The sequence below is a fragment of the Mustela nigripes genome, chromosome 3, assembly GCF_022355385.1.
Source record: "Mustela nigripes isolate SB6536 chromosome 3, MUSNIG.SB6536, whole genome shotgun sequence".
In the NCBI taxonomy this organism is placed as follows: domain Eukaryota; kingdom Metazoa; phylum Chordata; class Mammalia; order Carnivora; family Mustelidae; genus Mustela; species Mustela nigripes.
Genome location: NC_081559.1, coordinates 14118307 through 14134886, shown reverse-complemented (window position 1 = coordinate 14134886; position 16580 = coordinate 14118307). Strand labels below are relative to the sequence as shown.

The following is a 16580-nucleotide window of genomic DNA, read 5'->3' as shown; positions in this document are numbered from 1 at the left end:
GCAGCTGTCTTCGGCTCAGGTCATGATCCCAGGGTCCTGGGATCAGAGTCCCACATCGGGCTCCTTGCTCAGCAGGGAGCCTGCTTCTCCCTCTGCCTCTGCCTGCCTCTCTGTCTGCCTGTGCTCGCTCGCTCTCTCTCTCTCCCTCTGTCCCTGACAAATAAATAAAATCTTTAAAAAAAAAAAAAAAAAAAAAAAAGCCGTTCATCAGGTTCTCTACAGGAATCAAAGCAGTTAAAGGTTTTCCCCTACTAAAAGATTCTATGAGATGTATCATTATTATCCTCAATCTTCAGATGAGGAAATTGAGACTTAGAACAGGTTGTTCATCCCGGGTCCAATTCTATAGCCAATGCTTCTCTTTCTCTATTAGTCTGCCTCAGTATACTGAACTGATAAAGACACAAATACGAAATCAAAATATGTGATTAGCTATGCCCTCTAAAAGTCAAATCACAGATCACTAAAGGAAAGTATCACTTATCAACTTAGTATTCTAGGTTTTTTTTTTTTTATTAAGGCTGATTCAGTATTTAATCACTGTTTCAAATTTCTGTCCAGAAGAGTTACCTATAAAATAACATATCTGCAGGAAAACAACAAATCCCTTGTTTGGATTTTGCAGTATTTGTGCTCTTACCTGACACTGGTTAATAGCTGCATGGTTGCCATGGAATGGAGACTGTCTTTCTTTATCTCGATGATGTCGACTGCTGTGTTTACTTCTCTGCAACTGCTGGCGTAATTTTGCAATCTGAAAAGGAGAAGAATAAAAAGTAAATTTAAAAAGTGCATCAGAGTTTTCCAAGCTACATAAAACATATCCTTCCTTAATAAGAATCAGTAAAATTATCCCTTATTAAATCTTTTCTTTTAAAACCCTGTCTCTCGGGGCGCCTGCGTGGCGACTGCCTTCGGCTCAGGTCATGATCCTGGAGTCCTGGGATCGAGTCCCACATCAGACTCCTTGCTCAGGGGAAATTCCCAGGAAGTCTCCTTCTCCCGTTTACCTCTCTCCTCTCATGCTCTCTCTCTCTCAAATAAATAAATAAAATCATTAAAAATAATAATAATAAAAAAATAAAACCCTGTCTCTCTCTCTCTCTCTCTCTCTCACACACACACACACACACAAAATAGAAAAAATAAAACCCTGTCACAAAATCTGATTTACTGCATGAAATTTATATATATACATATACACACCCATTATGTGTGCATATATGTGTATCTTTCTTTTGAAGAGAAATAAAAATTATGTTCCAACACTGTTCAGAGCCTTCGAGCCTCCCAGTACTAAACCAATGAAGTTTTCAGCATTTAGAATAACATTGTAACTTTCAGAAAGAATTTAAAAATAATGAAAATTATTCTCACTGTCCTAAAAATGAGTGATTTTATTTAGATTTCTTTAAACACCTAGTCTTCAATAGCTCCAAAAATTTAACAGTATTTAAAAATCAATTCAAGCCATGAAATGCATTCACAGACACAATCTTTACATAACAAATATAATTTCAATCAATATTCTATATTACTCCTTGAGTAAATCTTTAGTTCTCTATTATGTAAAGTAGAAACATCATAATTTTAAGCACAGAAAATGGTAATCAGCATAGGGCCACAATCAACTTGGTTGTATTGGGTTACTGAATTTCGAAAATACTACCATTATATACAGAAATAATAAATGTGAATCTGTTGTATCATTACAATTTTACATCTCTGATGCTTAGGTTATGTTAACAGGTACGGACTCTGGGAGTGCCTGGGTGGCTCAGTCAGTTAAGCATCTGTCTTCTGCTCAGTTCATGATCCCAGGCTCCTGGGATCGAGTCCTGCATTGGACTCTCTGCTTGGTGGGGAGTCTGCTTCTCTCTCTGCCCCTCACCCCACTTATGCTCTCTCTCAAATAAATAAATTTTAAAAATCTTAAAAACAAAAACAAAACAGGTATGGACTCTGGTTTAATAAAACAAAAGGAGAAAGAAAAAGATCAGCTGATAAGTAATGTGTACACTTCCCTCATTCAAATCTTCATCCAATCAATGTAATAACTATTTTCATTATTTTTCAAGTAAACAAAACAACCAAAAAAATAAAAACAAAAACAACACAAAACAAAACAATGGAAAGTGACAAATCCTTATTGCCTACAACTTCAAGGAACTAGCCAAGGAAGGGATCAAACTTCCACATCCAGTTCTTGGACCCATTTTCCTGACCTCTTTAAGTTGATCTGTACTGCCCCACGACGCTGATCGCTTGTGAGACCCTTTCTTCTTTTCAGAGTATTCTTCGGCCCATGCACTCTCTGTCTATAATGGGAAAAAGAGGGAAGGGGTAAGTTAACCATTTAACAATAAATGTATACCATATTTGCAACAGGATGGATGGACCTGAAGGGCATTATGTTCCATCAAATAAGTCAGGCAGAGAAAGACAAATACCATTTGATCTTACATGTGGAATCTAAAAAAACAAACTCAGAGAAAAAGGAATCAGATTTGTGCTTATCAGAGGCACAAGGGGGAGGTGGATGAAGGTGATCTCAAGGTACAAACCTCCAGTTATAAGATAAATAAGTACTGGAGATGTAATGTATAGTAAGATGAATATACTTCATACCACTATATGGTATACTTGAAAACTGCCAGAAGAGTAGATCCTAAAAGTTCTCATCAGAAGAAAGAAAAAAAAAATTTTTTTTCAACCTATATGAGGTAATGGATGTTAACTAAACTCACTGTGACAATCATTTCATAATATGTGTATTCCAAGTCATACTGTACAAAAACTTAAACAGTGCTGTGTATGTCAATTTTATCTCAATAAACCTGAAAACGTTTCATTTCTTTAAAAAGTATACACTTTTCTATTATACAATGCATTCCCATTAAAGAAAATTAAGGACTAGGTTATTTAAAATAGCACAATAACCCAAAATTCTTCTAGCAGCACTTATTTTAATTATAATATTTTTGCCTATTTCCTTCATTTCTATTATTAATAAATGCTTAGTTATTATTTTTACATAAGTATAGCATTTGTTGAGCATACTAATAATAGCTAACATTCCTGTGATCTTATTATGTGCTAGGCACTTTGCTTCGTAGAAGTATAGTGAAAGGTCTTCCCCCTATTATCTGATTGAATATATATAAGAAGCTCTACAGGTTCTGCAGATAAGGAGGTCTGGTAAGTTGCCTAATGTCTCACAGCTGAGAAGTGGCAAAGCCAAGATAAAAATCTAAGACTCTGGAGTTCATAATCTTAACATCTATACAATGTCTGGACTTGATTTAGGTATCTGCAAAAGTATAGCCTCACAAATGGTAAATCCTTAGTGGTTCTACAAAATCCAGAATTCAAACACATTGTATTAGGAGAAAAAAAATACAAATGAGTTCTTACTATGTGAAAATATGCTCAGTCTCACCAGTAAGAACCAAGTTAAAACCGCTGAGACTGGGCAATCTGATAAGTATTTTCCTGTATTGCTGGTGAACTGCAAATTAGTACAGCCTTTACAGAAGGAGGACTAAGCAACTGCTGTCAATGTTACAAATGCATATACTGTTGACTCACCTTCTTTTGTAATTTATCATGCAGATGTACAAAATATATATCTTTGTGAACAAAATGATATAGCCTATTATTCCCAGTACCACTATTTTTACAAGTAAAAGATTAGAATGTAAACAAAGGATTTGTTAAATAAATAATGGTGTGTCTTAACAAAAGAATACTTATTCAGGTATAAAAAATGAATAAGGAAATTCACAATAATCTCTGTGAGATTGTTAAGTGAAAAACTCAAGGCTCCTCACAGTGTGCATAGCAACTTCCGTTAACCAGTGCCACTAGAAGGAATATACACTATGTAAAATATCTCTGCAAGGATATACATGGTAACATAAGTAACATTAACAGTGGCCGCCTCATGGGAGGAAGATCCTTCCTTCACTGTATATACTTCTGTACCTCTTAAATTTTGTTTTGTAGTGTAAGGATGAATATATGGCCTGTTCAAAACAATACCTCTCTATATGCGGATAGGAGTGGAGGGCAGGCCTTTTAGGAGAGAATCTTTCTATATGGATAGAGTAATGTCCTTAAATAAAAAACAAGGTTGTAAAAGAATATATACACATCACATATATAGTATTCCTGCCAAAAATGTAGTAACTTGAATTAATTGTGGAAAAAAACAAAAACCAAAACCACTCAAGTTGACAATACTCAACAAAAATACTGGCTTATTCTCTTAAAAAAAAAACCAGGTCAGAAAAGACAAAGAAAAGCTAAGGAACTGTTTCAGATTAAAAGATATTAAAAAAACATAACATCTAAATGCTGTGTTGCTTCTTGACCGGATCCTGGCTTACAGGAGAAAATACTACAGAGAATATAACTGAGGAAACTTAAAAGCACCGTATCAATGTTAAATCTCCTGGATTTGGTAATCACTTTGGTAATTTTTATTTAAGTCCTTTTTCATATATATGTTTAAGTATTTGAAAAGAGTCAGAGTGTCTGTGACTTACTAATAATTAGTAAATAGTAACAACAGAAATTATTATCTATACTAAAAAAGAAAAAACCAAAAAATGTTTGTTGGTGAATAAGGTGAAGAGTCTACTGGTATTTAATCTACTGTTCTTACATTTTTCTATAAGTGAGACTTTTTCAAAATAAAAAGATTTTTTACGGGGCGCCTGGGTGGCTCAGCAGGTTAAGCCGCTGCCTTCGGCTCGGGTCATGAACTCGGAGTCCTGGGATCGAGCCCCACATCGGGCTCTCTGCTCAGCAGGGAGCCTGCTTCCTCCTCTCTCTCTGCCTGCCTCTCTGCCTGCTTGTGATCTCTCTCAAATAAATAAATAAAATCTTAAAAAAAAAAATTAAAAAAATTTAAAAAAAAAATAAAAAGATTTTTTAAATTAGGGCAATCTAAATATATTAAGTATAAAATTTAACTCAAGGAAAAGCAAAAGAATATAAAAGTTTCCTCTAGATTTGTTAAAAACAAATTGAAGATAATGAGAGCAAGAGAATTAAGCAAGAAAAATAAAAGTAAGCATGAAAAGCAATAGACAGCTTTGCTAATTTCTGATCTAAAAATGTGAAAAAAGGACAGGAACACCAGTGAAGTGGTAAAGCATCTAGAAATTTAGATTATTTCAGAATCCTCGGCTTAACCAATAAGAAAGGCAAAGCTACTGAGAAGCCAACCAAAGAGTTTATACAGAGGTCATTAGATTTAGGTCTCGAAAAGAAAAAAAAGATTTTAACATGTTCCTTCCTTCTTAATATTACCAATTTTAACCAGTGGACCAAGGTTTTATACAAAATGCATGAGTTAGTCAAAAAGTAATTTTTTTAAAAAGCTGATCCACCTCTTCAGTACTCTCATTTCATAACACTAAGACATAGTGTAGTATTTCTATGAACTGCTACCTTCAGTAATTCCGCATTTTAGTCTCTAATTTACAAAGTATTTAATTTTATTAGGTTTTTAAAAAATATTTTATTTATGCATTTGACAGAGAGAGGGAAAGTCAGAGCACAGGCAAGGAGAAGGGCAGAAAGAGGGAAAGACCGGCTCCCCACCAAGCATGGAGCCCAATGCAGGACTTGATCCCAGGACACTGGGATCATGACCTGAGCTGAAGGCAGACGCTCAACCCAGGCTTCCCAAATGGTCAGTTTTTAAAAGAATCTTTAAAAGAACACGGGAGGTGGGGGGACAGGAGGCAGAGGTTGGGGACAATGTAGTATTAAGCAGTGTATCAAACTCTAAAGCAGAAGTGGCAGACCAGCCCTGCTCCACTGGCAACGGCGAGCTACAGTACTGCTAGAGAGACTCTCAGACTCTTTGAGTTCATAGGGAATGACCAAAGTGTGCCAAAGATATAGAAAAAAAGGAATGATGCCATATTTTTGCTATCTTTGTGTCAAGTAAGGACACAAATAATCATGTACAATAGAATTTTAATCACACACGCATGCTCATGACCCAAAACAAATAACGGGGTGAGCGGGGAGCAGAGGATAGGCAATCAACATCTTAAAAACTTGCTCCATATTCCTAAATTTTAACCCTGCCTTTCTCTGTATTTTCCAGAACCTCCTCTTTCCATTCCCACTCATCCCTTAGACTCACACGTAATTTTTTTTTTAAATGAAGAACCAGGGCTCAAAGTGGTGACATGATATGTTTTGTCAAAAGTCTTAGAGGAACTCCCTGGAAGTACCCATCTATAATATAAAATAAATTACTTCCATTATACTTACTACTCTAGCACTATATGGACCAGGGCTGATAAAAGAGCCCGGGGCCTCTCATCAAGGGCAAAAATAGCCAGTCAGGCCCAATAACGGTTAGCCCAAATCTTTTCAGCATAATGCTCCAGGAAGCTAATAGCAATCAACAAAACACATAAGACAGGAAACCAACATGCCATCCTTGTTCTGACAATAATCAAAGGTAGTAGTTTTAATGGCAAGCATTTACAAAATGCTTACTATGTGCCACACATTGTTCTAAGGGTTTACACTATGTCTTTGTTTAATCCTTATAATAATCTTAAAAGGTAGGTACTATTCTTCTCCCATTTTACAAAGAGGAAACAAAGGCATAGAAGTTACTGACTCCAAAGAAGATACACAAAAAGCACATGAAAAGATGCTCAACATCATTCATCATTAGGAAAATATAGATAAAACCCATAAGATACAATTTCATACCTATTAGGATAGCTATACTGAAAAAGAACAGGAAAATAAGGCTTGGTGAGGATATGGAGAAATGGGAGCCCTTATACGTTACTGGAGGGAACACAAACTGGTGCAGCTGCTGTGAAAACAGTATGGCAGTTCCTCTAAAAGCTAAATATATGACTCAGCAATTTCACTCCTATATATGTACCAAAAGGAATTGAAAGTGGAGATTCAAACAGATACCTATAAAGCAATGTTCATTTCAGCATTGTTCAGAATAGCCAAAATTTGTAAAAAGCCCAAATGTCCACAGATAAATGGATAAACATGTTTACCAATACAATGGAATATTATTCAGCCAGGATAAAGAAATGGTTCAACATGGATAAACCCTGAAAACATAATGCTTAGCAAAATGAACCAGATATAGAATTACAAATATTGTATGCTTCCACAAATAATAAGTACCTAGAACAAGCAAAATCACAGAAACAGAAAGTTGAATAGTGGTTACAGGGGCTGGAGAAAGAAAGAGGAGTTAGAGAGTCTTGTTTAGGGTGATGAAAAGTTTTGGAAACATAATGGCAATGGTTGCACAATGTTATGAATGTAATTAATGTTACTTAATTGTTTTACCTAAAAATTGCAAATTTTATGTTATATATATTTTACCAAATTTTAAAAAGCTGATTTAAGGGACACCTGGGTGGCTCAGTCAGTTAAGCGTCTGCCTTTGGCTCAGTCATAATCTAAGGATCCTGCCATCAAGTCCCGCACTGGGCTCCCTGATCAGTGGGGAGCCTGCTTCTCCCTCTTCCTCTGCTGCTCCCCTTGCTTGTGCTCTCTCTCTCAAATAAATAAAATCTTTAAAAAAAAAAAAAAACTGACTTAATAAACTAGCAAACATACATTAGGGAATCCAACACCTACCAAGAGGGAATCAGAGAACTAACGCACATGGAAGAGTAGAGCACCCAGCTACTGCTGCATTATACCTTAGGAGATTCTAATGTGAGCTTTACAAGCAAGATAAACAGTATGATAATTCTAAGTTTTCTTTAGATTTGTACCCTTAACATTCCCAATTTGGGGGACATTTAGAAAAAGGTGAAGCAAGTATGAGCTTTATATTTTAATTCAATGTAGTCAGAGCTAGGTGGGCTCCCACTGGCTTCTAGGATTGTTTATTCTTACTGATAAGACAAAATATCTGAACCCACTGAACCTGAAACTGCAGAGGAGATATCAAGGGTTGCAGAAATGTTCAAGGATGACCGAGTACTGAACTACTCTGATACCCAGAGTAATTTAAACATGGCACGTGGATTAAGTAGAAAGCAAGAAGGAAGTGCTCATTTTCCATACTATATGCCCTAATCTCAGCAAACTTAGGGATTCTGAGTAAAGGGAGAATCTTCTACAACTCTGGTTAAAGTCAGTTTCTCAAAATATTTGTTAATTTTGAGGAGCACAGACTCTGTTTTCATTTCTGTATTTGCCACTGGAATATAAACCTCAAGGTAATCTCATATCCCAACCACCTACTCTAACAGTGGGACTCAGTTTCAAGAATATCAGAACAGAAAACAAAATAAGGCCAACAAGAACATGTGGAATTGTGGAAACCAAAATGCAAATCCAAAACCACCACAAAGTATGTTTACTTGGTTCTATAAAAGGACATTGTCTTCACAAAGTGCTGGGATCAAGCTACCATAAGTGATGTAAATTTGAAGTCTAAGTCAAGATATACCTTAGCTGATTTTCAACAGTCAATATAAAGAAACTTTTAACTCTTTAACTGATTTTCATTCTTTACTAGCAATACAGCTTTAATCATTCTGCTCATTCATTCCTTTGCAAATGACCCTGGAGGGCTTATTCTCTCAGGGACAGTACTAAATCCTGGAGATGAAAACACCGAAATGGATGAGCCAGGCCACGGGCTCAACATCTAATGAGTGTAAGAAACATTAAATAAATGAATAGACAACCGCCCAATTAACTTTAATTATAGTAAGTGCTATGAAAGAAACTACAGACGCAGTCATCACCTGGCTTTAGGATCTTGGACCTCAGCTTCCTCATTTGTAAAATCAGGAAGTAGATCTAAATGATTTCATAAGAACCTTTTCTTTATTTATTTTTAGTTATCTCTATACCCAATGTGGGATCTGAACTCACAACCCCAAAGATCAAGAGTTGCATGCTCTGCCAACTAAGCCAGCCAGGGGTTACATACTCTAAGATTCTTTTAATTAAAAAACCTCATAAAGGGCACCTGGGTGGCTCAATGGGTTAAAGCTTCTGCCTTCGGCTCAGGTCCTGATCTCAGAGTCCTGGGATCGAGCCCCACCTTGGGCTCTCTGCTTGGCAGGGAGCCTGCTTCTCTGCCTACTTGTGATCTGCCCTCTCTACCTGCCTGCCTTTCTGCCTACTTGTGATCTCTGTCTGTCAAGTTAAAAAAAAAAAAAAAATCTTATAAAAAAACCTCATAAATCTCAAAGTATAAAACTTTGCTCCCAGGTTCTCTTTTGTCAGGATGTTTACATTTACAGAATCTATCTGCAACATAATATAACTCCATCTCCCAACACATAACGAATTTTGGCACCAAAATATAGGGTTAGATGGAAAGTAAATTAATTCTTACTGTTATAAATTCAACATATTAAATATATTCTGATGTTCTAAACTAACAATAAAGAGGAAATGGGGTGAAAAGCGTGTCCATAAATTATCCTTATGTATTGGAATTACTTTGGGAACTCTTCAAAGCCTACTACAAAGTATCTAAAGATCAGGCCTGGGAATCTGCACTTTTGATAAGTTTCTCAGGTTATTCTAATACACACTAATGTTTCAAGAATTTGAGCACAGCATTAAACAAATAATGTTATGGGAAACAGTTTCAGGCTAAAACATTTCAGGATAAGAATCTGAATAAACCTACCTGTGTAGCCTTGTCCCTCATGCAAGGAGCAGCTTGCCCATGGCTATCACGAGGCCAGTGCCCTGCAAGGTATGGCGCAGCCAGAGTATCCAGAGAGGAAGTCCGGCGGATAATACTAGAGGGACTTGAGGATGGTGGTCGTGTTTTGTCACCTAGATTTAAAACAAATATATGTATTTTAAAAATGGATTATGAAGGAAACAAAGTGCAAACTAGGTTTTAAACAATGTGGAAATAAATATAAAAAACAAGTGAATAAGCTACTGATTCACACAAACTTGGGTGAATCTCCAAGGAATTACATGGAGTGAAAACAGTTACTCTCTAATGGTTACATACTCTATGATTTCATTTATATACCAATACTGAAATGAAAAAAGTTTTAGACATGGACTAAAGATTAGTAGCAGCCAAAGTTAGAGATAAGAGAGGGAAAATGAAGCGGCAGAAGAGAAGCAGGCCTTGTAACAGGTCAACGAGAGAGACCCTTGTGATAAGGAGCTCTTCAGCTTGACTGCAGTGATAGATGGACAAACATACAGAGAAGATTAAACACTGCAAGAATTATATACATGCACAAGTGAGTTCAAGTCAAACGAAAAATCCAAATTAAGAGGAACAGATCGTACAACACATCCATATCCTGGCTATAATACTGTACTACAGTTCTACAAAATGTTATCATTGAGGGAGACAGGGCAAAGTATACAAAAGTTGTATTATTTGTTACAACTGTAATCATCTCTACAGAAAAACAGAAAATAAGACAAATGTATATCTAACCATTTTAAAAATGTTCATCTTGGTTTTAAGACTAAATAGGTATAACACACAAAATACTTAACCATTACACCACCTATACTCAAAATGATACAAGGCAGTTAAGATAAAGTTGTGGGAAAATTCCATTTTAATCAGCTCTATATGACACATATCTCAGGAAGATTTTGTTACAATGAAGCTATATCAACCAGGCTACAGGAGCTATCATGAAGCCATATGCAAAAGTCTTTCCATTTCAAGCTACACAGGGTATGTATTTAGATGTAAGCAAAAAATAAAAACTAAAAAAATTAGAGGTAATGGGAAGTAAGAGGTGACACAGAAAAAACATCTTTATATCTCCTTTTTTTTTAAATGGGGGAAGGAAATGGGCTTAGCTAATTTATGCTTTAAACGTTACGAAAGACAGAAAAAGAGAGAGGAAGGAAGGAAGGAAGGAAAAAGAAAAAGCCAGCAAGCAGGCAAGGAAGAAAAAGAAAAGGTTCAAAATATTAATTACAGAAAGAAAAGACTTTAAAAATATTACATATAAATATATGCATAAGTAGGATTGTATTACAATGCTATCATTCTAGTTCTATATAACAAATACCTTACTCTTCTCGAGCCCATATATGAAAACACTTTGAGACCACCCCCCTTTGTAATACATTATGTCTTAATAAGAATCTTGCATAGTTACAACTATGAAAGTTCAGCTGCTGGTTCCCTGACCCATATAACAAAAGATTCAATTCCACTAACATAATAGTTACAGCAGCTGTGTTGTTGATAATCATAAAGCTGCTTCACAGATATGCCTCAGATACATAATTTGCTTCCAAATGGCACAATTATTTCACTAAAACAATGCCTAATTGTTGCAAATGCTAACCATCTCTCTGTAGTCCTTCTTTTATAATAAACAGAAAATAGAGTACAGATCCATAAGTTCAAGAAAGCACGATCTTACATTATGACAAGTAAAAAGCAATAAATGTACATGCTCACAATTTTCCTTAAACTAAAAAATTAGTCTGTACTGGGACGGTCACAAGAAGATTGTTCTCAGCTGGGGGAGGGAAAAAAAAGACACATGTACTCTGTAAACTGGGGTATATTCATCAAGATGAAATTGCCAGACTGTCTGGTACTTATTTCCCTCCTGCGACGCTGCTTCAGTTCCCCACCTACTCAAACAGTCCTTACTCATGGGTCTGATTCCATTTTGAAGATTTTTAATTATCCAAGGGTTGACTTTTCAAATAGGCCTCCCAAGATTATTAAATTTTCCATAATGAAATGGGAGATCAGAAAAATTATACATGGTCACATGTGAATATACTAAACATTTTCTCTTTGGAACTCCCTTTCTGTAACCCATTCATTTGAACATTTACTAAAGGTCTGTGAGCCAGTGCAAAGCCCTAGAAATTAAAAAGACTAAGTTACAGTCTGCTGTAAAGAGCACAGTCTACATTTAGCTTGTCATTATTACATTTCAGTCTAAGTTTCTGAAATCGACAGACTTTGGTGCTTAATGATGGCAGAGTTTAAGGGAGGGGAAGGACCTCAAGAGTCAAAACGACTCAAAGATCCCCATCCTACCTGAACAAAGGCTGTATTTACGGGGAAGTTCTGCGAAAGAGCCTCTCTGACAGCTGACAAGACCCTTCTGGATCAGGCCTCTCCAGCCTCCTTCCACTGCCTGCACCGACTCAATCCCTACGTGCTGAATGACCTGCAGTTCCCAGCAAGTGCCATGTCCTTGCGCGCCTCCTCGCCTCTGTCTCTACTTAAATTTCCCTAGATATCCCTTTCTTTGGTTTGGCTAATTCAATGTTTAACCTTTCCAACTTCAGCTCGGCTGTCTAAACTGCAATTCAAAACTCAGTTCAGGGATCTCCTCTGGAAAATCTTCCTTGAACATCTACCCAAGCCCAAGAAACACACCAACTTCTAAGTCAGAAGACCTACTGTGTGTTGCCACAGCATGGTTCACAGAAGTAGTCCCGTGAATGTTCCAACAGAGAATGAGATTTTGCAGACAGGAACTCTCCCTTCCCCTCCACACCAAGGATTAAGACAGTACCTGAGAAAATGCAGAGAACAGAATGGCTTCTAATGTTACTGTTCTTCATCAACAAGGGCAAGTGTGCCAAATAAACTACAATACTCTTATATTAATCCAAAGTAAAGCAACAGAATCAAATACTGCCTGGTACTAATTACATGCAAAGCTTCAAAAAGAAAAGAAAAGAAAAAAAAGTGGAACTCCTAGAAAAGCGATTGCCGGGTCATTGGAAAATGGGGAGAGGTTGAGGAAAGGGTACGAACTTTCAGCCATACCATAAACAAGGTCTGAAGACCTCACAGGTGACATGGTGTTGGGGCTGATAAACTGCATTGCACAATTAAACTTTGCGGAGGCAGAATGGAAAGAGGCATATGTGAGGTGATGGACACATGAGTTGAACAGAAGCCAGGAAGGAAGGAAGCCTTCACACTGTACAGGTTTATCAAATCATCAGGTATACACTTTAAATATCTTACCACGTTGTCAATTTTATGTCAATAAAGCTGGGGGGGGGGGGAGTAAATCAAAACAAAACAAAGCTTCAAACTTGACTTTGTTTTTTTAACAATCAAGTCTTTAAAGAAGTTAACCACAGCAGGGTGTGACATTAAAAACAGCAGTGCCTTGGGCTCTGGAGTTCAGAACTCCCCAACTATCTGTGACCAGTTCTACAGGTTCCTGAGTGACTTCAAAAGGACAACAGTAGAGTGTCCCAAACCACAGCCCCTAGGTATTAAATTAACACATTCCACAGCCCTTGTTAAATTTAGGTATTTGTAGAACTTAATCAGGTACTGGCTTAAAAGGCTGTGTATTCATATTTGCTCAGAAAGGGTGGGGGAGAATCTCTCCTTTTTCAAGTATAAAAATGATAAATACGCCTCATAAAGAAACCTAACAGTACAAATAAAAGTAATCCCAAAAGGCCACCACTCAGAGATAACCATTTTAATGAGTATTTCTTGCAGAAGTTTGTCTACCACTCACTCACACAATTTTATGTAAATGAGGCCCCATTAGGTGTGATATTACTTACTGCTGAGAAATAAAATGGGCTTGTTGAGGACCTATTTCCATTGCAATAAATATAAATCTACAATACGTTACCATTTTTTAAATATGATTATTTATTTATTTATTCATTTATTTGCCAGAGAGGGAGAGGGGGAGAGAGAGAGCGAGAGCACGTGCGCATGCGGTCACAGGCAGGCAGAGTGGCAGCAGAGGCAGAGGGAGAAACAGGCTCCCCGCCAAGCAAGGAGCCCGATGTGGGACTCGATTCCAAGATGCTGGGATCATGACCTGAGCCAAAGGCAGCCACTTAACCAACTGAGCCACCCAGGCGTCCCTACATTACCATTTTTAATAACTGTACATGGTCCTACGGAATAGATACACTTTGACTTAATCCATAAATGATGGACATTTCTAGAGGCAAATATGTATCTTTTTACATTTAATTATCTCGGTGAAAAAAATTTCTAGACATCAAATTGTATATCCAAGGACATACATAGGTTAAAATGTTAAGTACTGCCAAAATGCTTTCCACCAGAAAGTATTTTGCCCTCCTAAGAATACTTATTTGCCCATATTCTGCAGTGTACTTCATCAATTTCTGCCAATCAAAGATGAAAAATACCATTTGATTTGCATTTCAATTATTATCGAGTTAGAAAATATTTGTATTTTACTGGCAATTTATATTTTTATACATTATCAGTACTTTAAAAGCATTACTCCTGATCTCTCTTTTCTTAGTTTTATAGAGATCTTTTCTTCTGCGGAAGAAATATTTAAATTAAAGGAGTTGCTTCAGTTTCATTTTAGCTTCCTTTTCTCATTAATTTCAAGTAAAATATAGTCAACTTTATATTAAATATGCATAATCTGATTAAATTCCTATGAAGTATATGCCTTTTCATCCACTGTCTAAACTTCCTCCTACACACACACACACACACACGCATACTCCACATCCCTCAAAATGTCTATGGAAAGAAATATCAGCATATCTAATTTTCTTGTGCTTCACTTTAATGCACTTGACAGATACTGCATTTTCTACAAATTAAGGGTTTGTGGCAACCCTGAATTGAATAAATCTATCTGTACCATTTTTTGAACAGCATTTGCTCACTTCATGTCTTTGCGTCACATTTTGATAATTCTTGCAGTATTTCAAATTTTCATCATTATATTTGTTATGGTATCTGTGATCAGTGATTCTTGATATTATTACTGTAATCACTTTGGGGTACCACAAACCACACCTATATAAGATGGTAAACTTAGCCGATAAATGCTGTGTGTTCTGATCACTCCACTAACCAGCAGGTCCCCCCTTTTCTCTCCCTCTCCTTGAGCCTCCCTATTCCCTGGGACACAACAATATTGCACTTAGACCAATTAATAACCCTACAGTGTGATCAAGTGAAAAAAAGAATCACACATCCCTCACTTTCAATCAAAAGCTAGAAATGACTAAGCTTAGTGAGGATGGTGTGTCCAAAACCATGAAAGGCCAAAAGCCAGCCCTCTTGTACTAAACAGTTATCCAAGTTGTGAATGCAAAGGAAAAGTTCTTGAAGAAAATTAAAAGTTTACTCCAGGGGTGCCTGGGTGGTTCAGTTGGTCAAGTATCTTCCTTTGGCTGGGGTCTTGATCCCAGGATCCTGACTGAGCCCCAGCTGGAAGGGAGCCTGTTTCTCCCTCTCCCGGCTGCTCCCCCTGTTTGTACACTTTCTTGCACACACATACTTTCTCTCTCTCCCCCTCAGTATCTCTTTCTCTGTGTCAAATAAATAAATAAAATACTAAAAAAAGAAAATTTCACTCCAGTGAACATATGAATGGGAAGAAAGCCAAACAGCCTTAATACTGATATGGACAAAGTTTTAGTGGTCTGGATAGAAGATCGAACCAGGCACAACATTCCCTTAAGTCAAAGCCTAATCCAGAGCAAGGCCCTAACTCTCTTCAATTCTACGAAGACTGAGAGAGGTGAGGAAGCTGCAGAAGAAAAGTTGGAAAGTAGGAGAGGTTGGTTCATGAGGTTTAAGAAAATAAGCCACCTTGGGGTCCCTGGCTGGCTCAGTCAGTAGAGCATGTGACTCTTGAACTCAGGGTTGTGAGTTTGAGCCCCATGTTGGGCACGGAGCCTGCTTTTATTTTTATTTTTTTAAAGATTTTATTTATTTATTTGACAGACAGAGATCACAAGTAGGCAGAGAGGCAGGCAGAGAGAGAGAGAGAGAGAAGAAAGCAGGCTGCCTGCCGAGCAGAGAGCCCAATGTGGGGCTCGATCCAGGACCCTGGGATGATGACCCGAGCCAAAGGCAGCAGCTTTAACCCACTGAGCCACCCAGGCGCCCCGGAGCCTGCTTTTAAAAAATAAATAAAAATAATGTTTAGGAAAAAAAAAGAAAAAACCATCTCTATAACATAAGTACAAGATGAAGCAGCAAGTACTGATGTAGAAGCTATACCAAGTTATTCAGAAGACCCAGCTAAAATAATTAAAAGAGGATTGCCATACCAAACAACAGATTCTTGATGTAGATGAAACAGCCTGATATAGGAAAAAAATGTCACCTAGGACTTCATGGCTAGAGAGAAGTCAACGCCTGGCTTCAAGTCTTCAAATGAGAGACTAACTGTTCTGTTAGGGATTAATACAGCTGGTAACCAGGGTAAAGCCACTGCTCATCGAGCATTCTGAAAATTCTTGGGCCCTTAGGAATTATGCTAAAGCTACTCTGCCTGCACTTTATAAATGGAAGAACAGAACCTGGATGACAGCATATCCGTTTACAACATGGTTTACTGAATATTTTAAACCCACTGTTGAAACCTACTGATCAGGAAAAAAAGATTCCTTTCCAAATATTACTGCTCGCTGATAATGCACCTGGTAACCCAAGAGTTCTGATGGGAGGTATACATACAGCCAGATCAATGTTTTTGTGCCTGCTAACACAAGATCCATTCCACAGCCCATGGATCAAGGAGTCATTTTGACTTGTCTTATTTAAGAAATACATTTCATGGGCGCCTGGATGGCTCAGT

At 37.2% G+C, this 16580-nt stretch overlaps 1 protein-coding gene across 1 annotated transcript in view; it reads right to left on the bottom strand.

The window, feature by feature from the left end:
* Positions 1 to 16580, bottom strand: part of FAM117B (family with sequence similarity 117 member B) — a 71249-nt gene that overhangs the window by 23852 nt on the left and 30817 nt on the right. The window contains exons 2-4 of the mRNA XM_059393222.1: positions 9674 to 9825; positions 2226 to 2318; positions 641 to 754 (exon numbers count right to left, since the gene is read on the bottom strand). Coding sequence (XP_059249205.1) covers positions 641 to 754; positions 2226 to 2318; positions 9674 to 9825 — 359 coding nt within the window. The remainder of the gene's footprint in view (positions 1 to 640; positions 755 to 2225; positions 2319 to 9673; positions 9826 to 16580) is intronic.